The sequence below is a fragment of the Helianthus annuus genome, chromosome 4, assembly GCF_002127325.2.
Source record: "Helianthus annuus cultivar XRQ/B chromosome 4, HanXRQr2.0-SUNRISE, whole genome shotgun sequence".
Classification (NCBI taxonomy): domain Eukaryota; kingdom Viridiplantae; phylum Streptophyta; class Magnoliopsida; order Asterales; family Asteraceae; genus Helianthus; species Helianthus annuus.
Window position 1 is genome coordinate 181,239,670 of NC_035436.2, and position 7,519 is coordinate 181,247,188.

Below are 7,519 nucleotides of genomic sequence, written 5' to 3' on the forward strand. Positions count from 1 at the left end.
ATTGTCTTTTACGCATTGCGTTTTACAAATCGTGTTTTGTCTTACTATATGTTTCAACCCGTTGCGCGGCACCGCAACGCGGCGGGCAAAATCCTAGTATTAAATAAATTTGTATATATATAGTTAGTGAATAAATGGGCCGTGTCATGTTGCTAGGAAATATTTTATAAATATGAATATATAGTTGGGGTGTTAGAATATGATTACCGAGATTGTTACTTTTATGTAATAAAATGATTGAGGCCATTATATTAACGCCTTTGTTTCACACTTGTTCTTTTGCAAACTAATATAACTCAATGCAAAGGTGAGGTATTATTATGGTAAAGGCCATGTAATGGTCCTTTTGTGAATAAATCATTGTTGAATACATATAAAGTAAATCTTTTAAAGTAGGTTTCGTATCAATGAGTAAACTGTTCATGGTTCATAGATTATTGTGAAGAAGGCAATCATTCTAATAAATTTATATATATTGAAATGAAATCATGTGCTTCATTTAAATCCAAACCATTGTTGAAATTTAAGCCATCGTAATTGTTCAAAGGAACTAATAGAGCAATCTCATAAATACAACGATCTCTCATTTTTAGCGCAATTATTTTATTTGTTTCCGTATTGTACGGATTTTGTGGTATCTTCTTTTAACATAATATTGTTTTCATAGTTATCATAGTGTACGGATTTCGTGGTATTTACTTGTTTTTTTTTTTTTTTTGAAAAGAGAACTTCATTCACAACTCCGAACCCGAAGACCGGGCCGGAAAAACAGAACACACAAAAACTACAAACACTACATACTCACAAATTTACACCAATCTCCCCACTCAAAAACCCCTTTCTTCGCTCTATGTTTATACCAAAAAAAACTAACAACTCTAACTTCACTAAAAATCTCCTCCGCACTACTCCTATATCCGTTGAATCTCGCGTTATTTCTCGCTTTCCACAGCATCCAACAAGTCGTAACCACAATCCCATGGAGGGCCACACGAACCGCTTTGTTGTAAACCCCCACATTGTGTAACTCGATTAAATCTCTGAACGAAAATATGAAGAATCTCGGAATCCGGCACCAGAGACTAACTTTCTCCCACACTCCCAAAGATATCCGACAAGCCGAGAAAATGTGAGAAACCGTTTCTAACCCGTCACCACAGAGGCTGCACAAGTCGTCTATCACCGCAACACCCCTACTTCCGAGAGCATCACACGTAGGAATTCTGTTTAAATCGGCACGCCACGCGAAAATGTTGCACTTTTTGGGAACCCACCTACACCATTCCATCACGTAACGGTCACTAAAGTCACGTGAGGAACTGATGAGCCGTTTCACAGCCGCAACCGAATACCCCTTCGGCCCGGCTCCCAACCACGACCAACTATCCTTACCTGAAGAGAGCGAGACCGAAACCAAGGCAGCGGATAACGCCTGCCATTCAGAAAGTTCCTCACTAGTAGTCGGGTCATGCCTCCAGAGCCAAAGCCCTTCGCCATCCATGCGATCCCGCACACAGCACGTCTTCACCAACTCAAGCTTAAACAGGTTAGGGAACTTTTCCTATAAAGGAAAATCGTACAGCCATGGATCCAGCCAAAAGAGGATACTGTCTCCGCTTTTAACCTCCCCTTTAAAAAAATTCCGAAGCGGCAAGTTGCCAATCACCGGCCGTTTAAACATCGACACGATACTGCTCCATACTCCACCAAGAGATTTCTTCAACGGAAGAAAATCCCAGGCCGACCCACCGACGTGAATGGCGTTCACAACCTTCACCCATAAGTTGTCCTGTTCATTCTTATATCTCCACCCCCATTTTGAAAGAAGCGCGGTATTGACGTCTCTAAGGCGTTGAATCCCTAAACCTCCCGAATCGAGCGGCGAGGCCACCCTATCCCACGCAACCCAATGAACCTTTTTGATCTCTGATGATCCTCCCCACAGGAACTTTCTAATCACGGCTTCCAACTCCTTCACCACCTTGGTCGGGGCTCTATAAAGGGAAAAATAATAGTTAGGGAGACTTTCAAGCACCGAGCGAATCAAAGTCACTCTCCCCCCAATAGATAGCAAAGAAGCTTTCCATAAGGAAAGCCGTTTTTCCAATGAGTCGAAAACCGGTCTCCAATTCTCGTGGCGATTCATATTAGCCCCCACTTTTAACCCGAGAAACTTAAACGGGAAAGAATCCGCGTGACACCCAATAATCCCAGCCATTTCAATTATATCGTTAGAGTGCACCCCAACCCCGTACAAATTCGACTTCAATAGGTTAATCTTTAGGCCCGAACAAAGATGGAAACATCTCAAGATTCTAACCACGTTCTTGATATTACTACTGGACCATTCGCCCAAAATGACCGCGTCATCCGCGTAGAACAAATGGGAAACGACAGGACCATCATTCGGAAGGACAACCCCCTTTACAATCCCCAAATTGCAGGCCTTTCTGATCATGCATGAAAGAGCTTCCATCGCGATAACGAAGAGAAAAGGTGACAACGGATCACCTTGACGCATTCCTTTGAAACACTTAAATTCAAATGTAGGAGCACCGTTAACCAGAACTGAAGCCCTAGCAGACGACAGAACCCCCTTGATCCAGGACTTCCACTTATCCGAGAAACCCAACTGGGAAAGCATATCGAGAACAAAATTCCAATTAATATTATCATATGCCTTCTCGAAGTCGATCTTAAGAAAGAAGAGCTTTTTATTAGATTTTTTAGCCCAATTCAAGACCTCATTGATGATAAGCGGCCCGTCAAGAATTAACATTCCGCCAATAAAGGCGGACTGGGAGAAAGAGACGACTTTATCCAACACTTTCTTAAGCCTGTTCGCCAGAATTTTAGATATGACTTTGTTTATCAAACCCACTAAACTGATCGGCCGGAAATCGTTGAGACCGACCGGATCGTTTGACTTGGGAATCAAAGCGATAAAGGAGGACCCGCAACCCAAGCTAATAGAACCGGAAGAATAAAACTCCTCCATAATATCAACGAGATCAGCTTCGAACAAGTGCCAAAACCGCTTTACGAACCGAAAATTAACCCCATCGGGACCCGGGGCCCGGTCATCCCCACATCCGAAAACCGCAGCCTTTATTTCGTCTAAACTGAACCGATCATCTAGCATCGAGGCATCTGATTTAGACACACAGTTAAGAACATCACAAACCAACCGGGGCCGAACATCACATTCTTCGACAAACTTGGATCTGAAAAACCTGAAGACCTCCTTCTTTACCAGCGAGGGCTTAGAAACCCATGAGCCATTAACTTCCAATCCATGAAGCGAATTCGAAGCTTTTCTACAATTTATCATGGCGTGGAAATACCTCGAATTCTCATCCCCGTCCTTAGCCCACTTGATCCTAGATCTTTGTTTGAGGTCGCTGGTTTTCCGCTCCTCTTCCTCTTTTAAAACTCTTTTGCATTCAAGAAGAGACCATTCCTCGTCTTCCGATAAATCCCTAACTTCCATAACAGATTGAATGTGCTCAAGATCCGTTTGAGCCAACGAAACCTCTTCCGACCCTTTCTTGAGCATCTCATCCCTCCAGATTTTGAGGTCGGCCCTAAGAATCCCCAGCTTACGCATAAGCCGAACATCCGGGGGACCATCACACCCAGGATCCTTACCCAAAGCAGAGACCACGGCCTCGAGAAAACCAGGCCTATCAAACCAAGAATCAAAGAGCCGAAAAGGTCTAGGGCCAAAGTTAACCAAAGAAGTTTTAAGAATAATTGGCCTATGATCCGACAAGAAAGTGGGCACAGCTTCTACCTTCGCGTCGGGCCAGGCGTTAAAAAAGCCCACATTAACCAAGAATCTATCCAGTTTGCTTAGTTTCTTCCCGTTGGACGAAATATAAGTAAACTTCCTCCCGCACATGTTATACTCGATTAAACCTGTATCAAAAATGAAGCTGTTGAAATTATTAGAGCAGGTCTGTTTAAACCCACAATTCCTCTTCTCCTCACGACACCGAACCGCGTTGAAATCCCCTGTAACCATCCATAACCCTTCGGAATCCGAGATAACCTGAGTAAGTTCGTTCCACAATGACTGCTTGGCCATGACACTTTGGGGGGCGTAGACATTAACTATGTTAAGAGTAGCACCATTGCTCACAAGCTTACCACTTAGACACAAATAATTTCTGCTCTTTCTCGCTTCCGAAACCCGGAAAACAGACGGGTCCCAGATACATACCAACCCACCCGAGAGCCCAACCGAACCAACATAATCGAACTCAAACTTCCTATCACCCCAATAGCCCGAAACATCTCCAACATTTACCACCTCTTTTTTGGATTCTTGAAAAGCCATAAAACAAATACCATTTTTCGATTTCAACTCCTTCACCCACCGCTGTGTCTCGGCACCCCCAATACCACGCAAATTAAAAGACAAGAAATTCATACCTCCACCGCATTAGTTCCTGATAATCCGAGGATGTTGAGAATCTGATCCGACTTCTGCCCGATTTCCACACCGACTTGAGCCCCAATCTCGATGGTGGCGTTAACTTCTTCCTCCAGCGAGGAATCAAGAACTCGAGGATGATGAACGGTCTGATTATCTAAAGGGCACGAGACATCCTCTTGAGGATCTTTGGATTGAACGCTCTCATTCAGGTCCAGAGGAACCTTAGGAGATGACGTAAATCCCACAAAGCCAAAACCAGGCTCCTCCTCCTCATTCGAGCTTCTAGGCCTTTTTTTGGGCCTCACATCCCCTGACGAAGCCCCCTTTTTTGGTATTTACTTGTAGCGTCATAAAACGCAACATGTTATCATTTAGTTGTCCCGTGTGACCATAAAAAACTTGCCCCGACACAAAGCGCTGGTGCTTATATATATACATGCACAACTTAGATACGACTTTTATATCGTTTCAAGGTGTGAGTTATGTTCTTGTCCTATGTCGACTCCATTGATACGCACGGGTTCCCTACTAGTTTAATGTAACACATGTTCTTTCTCTTGTATATACTTTTGATTTCATTATCTAACGATGTATCTTTAGAACATATCCATTGAAATCTCAATCTCCATATCCAAAAGGTATTTTACTATAAATTTTGTTTAATCTCCCACATCTCCATCATTATTTTGTTTTGTAATTTTTCTTTCTTCGGTGCTTGATATACAAACCTAAATTCTTGAGATAAAATAACAAATGGTTACAAGTTTTAAAATTTGAAGATATGAATATTATAGAGAAGAAGATGAAATATAGAACTTTATAAAATTTGGAGATAGAGAAAGAGATGCAAACTCAAATATAAATGCTCTTATCTATACTTTCTATAAAAGGAGAAATCTGAGTGACATAAGAAAAGCTGAGGTGGCAGCCATAGAGGCTGTCTAACAATGCTTTTCTTATGTAATTATTACATCATAAAGCTTAATTTAAAATACATTTAAAATTCAAACCTCTGCCTTTCATTCAAATTTCAAACCTCTCCCTTCATTCTAAATTCAAACCTCTGCCCAGATTCAAAATTCAAAATTCAAAATTCTGGCTCCACATATATAACATTATTACATCATTCAGGCTCTGCATTTAAAATTCAAACCACAATATCAATCCATCTCTTTGAAACCCTAAATATCTATAGCAACTATTGAAAGGAACCAGATTGCAGCAATGGCAACAGAGAAGAAGATAAGAAAACTTCAACGGAGAAGAAGATAAGAAAACTTGAACGGCGAAGAAGATAAGAAAACTCCACTATGTAAGGCGTCGGAAGCAACCGTCGGCCATCGGAGATTCCGACGGGAAGCAACATCATCCGCTGCCGTAATAGTAGCTTGAAGCTGACCAAAATCATTGTTTCCGAACCCTCCGTTCATAGCTATTCATAAAAAAAACACAATCGCAAACAGTCAAACAGAGCAGAGGCACTGGCTTCAATCAATCAGAAAGTTAATCTCATCGGCGTTATCACTGAGATCAGCATATCCAAACAGAGCAGAGGTACTGGTGCGTACACTCATCTTCACCATTCTTATTTGTTGTTTCATTTCAGTTCGTAATGAGAATTTTTCACCAAGATCAACAGATTTGAGCATCCCGTTTTGTGGTGCTGTGAAAAAGGTTATACCTTTCTTGCTTTGTATCCAGTTTTGGTAGCTATTCGGTTGTGGGTTACCTCTGTTTTTAAGTTTAGGTTGTGGATTTGAAATTTTGAATTACAATTGTCAGTAACAAACCTTAATTTTGCTCTATTGCTCAAAGGGCAAACTGTTGGTGTGATTAGAGCTGGTCATATTGGATCTGCTTATGCTAGGATGATGGTAAATCTTTGTTCTACACTTTAAATCCAGGTTGTTAATTATGCATCAATTTCACTCACGCATCAGTTACATTTTGTGATGTTTTGAACCAGATCGTGACTAGCCGTGGTTACAAGGAAGATGTGAGGATGAGTAACATTGGATTAGTGATCAGACCTATCTTCAGGTGCGGTCGATTTTAGTTGAATCAAAGAGTTTTTTTCCTTAATAATTGTGGAATCTTCGTATCTTATGTTCCTAAATCTTCGTGATTTATTGGTGGTGAAATTGGGTATAATGTCACGACCCCCGACCCCACCCTGGACGGAATCGGGAGCTGCGAGCAGCCAAATGGTACCGGTGGTTATTTTAAAAACATTGCAGCGGAAATTTCATCAGAACCATGAGTTAGGAAAAATATCAGAGTTTAGAAACACCGGATTTTATTTATTAAATAGATGGGATAAAACCCATGTTTATACAAAGGTAACTTTAATATGGGATAACCCGAATACATAAAATAACTTTTCTTAATTTAATTTAATTGATAAAAATTAAGCCACTTCTGTAAGCCTTTTGGTGCCGTATTCATCTCTTATTCCGATTTACTGTAACTACCTGAAACGCGTTTTAGAAAGGTTTTGTCAGCAGGAAATACTGAGTGAGTTCATTCAGGTTTTATAAAATGACCCTTAGTTATAAATTACAGCATAAGAGCGATTACAATGGCTTGTCACCTCCTGGTGACGATGGTCATACCACTATTGGGTCCTTTCACCCAAGTAGTGACGATTATCACTGTTAGGATTTATTAGCCTAACTGTAAGAAATTAGTAATGTGCACAATACCCCACTAGCCAGTGATTCAAGATAACCACGACTTAATCCCTGTAATTATAACTTTTGAAAATAATTTGGACTATTGTAAAACATAATTGATAAAAAGAGAATGACTCACATTATAAGCATGCAGTATTGATTTAACAAGCTTACTGATTCAAATTCTTCTGAGAATTAGCATCTACTTTGATTGTAAGTGTATGGGGTAGAGTTTAGCCTACTGATAAGCCTGATAACCTAAAACTAGGTAAGTAACTGAATACAACTTTTACGATAAGCTCACGAGATTAAAACCCTCACAACGAATGACAAAGTGCGATACTTAAACATCCAGCGGATTCGCAACGAATGACAGAGTATAGCCCGAGTTCAGGCGACACTCAAACAT

The 7,519-nt window shown here is 40.8% G+C and overlaps 1 protein-coding gene and 1 long non-coding RNA gene across 2 annotated transcripts; one reads left to right on the plus strand and one right to left on the minus strand.

Moving 5' to 3' along the window:
* Positions 1–793: 793 nt before the first annotated feature.
* LOC110933951 lies at positions 794–1,501 on the minus strand. Its single transcript, XM_022177151.1, has one exon. The coding sequence runs from the start codon at positions 1,499–1,501 to the stop codon at positions 794–796; it is 708 nt and encodes a 235-aa protein (XP_022032843.1).
* A 4,299-nt stretch (positions 1,502–5,800) lies between these two features.
* Positions 5,801–6,490, plus strand: LOC110935111. The gene is made up of 3 exons (XR_002588876.2): positions 5,801–5,998; positions 6,254–6,312; positions 6,405–6,490. It is a non-coding gene; the product is annotated as an uncharacterized LOC110935111 (long non-coding RNA).
* The last annotated feature ends 1,029 nt before the right edge of the window (positions 6,491–7,519 follow it).

What these genes read in the sequence shown, in the direction of transcription:
- LOC110933951 (XM_022177151.1), bottom strand. Translation starts at nt 1,501, where the DNA reads ATGGATGGCGAAGGGCTTTGGCTCTGGAGGCATGACCCGACTACTAGT.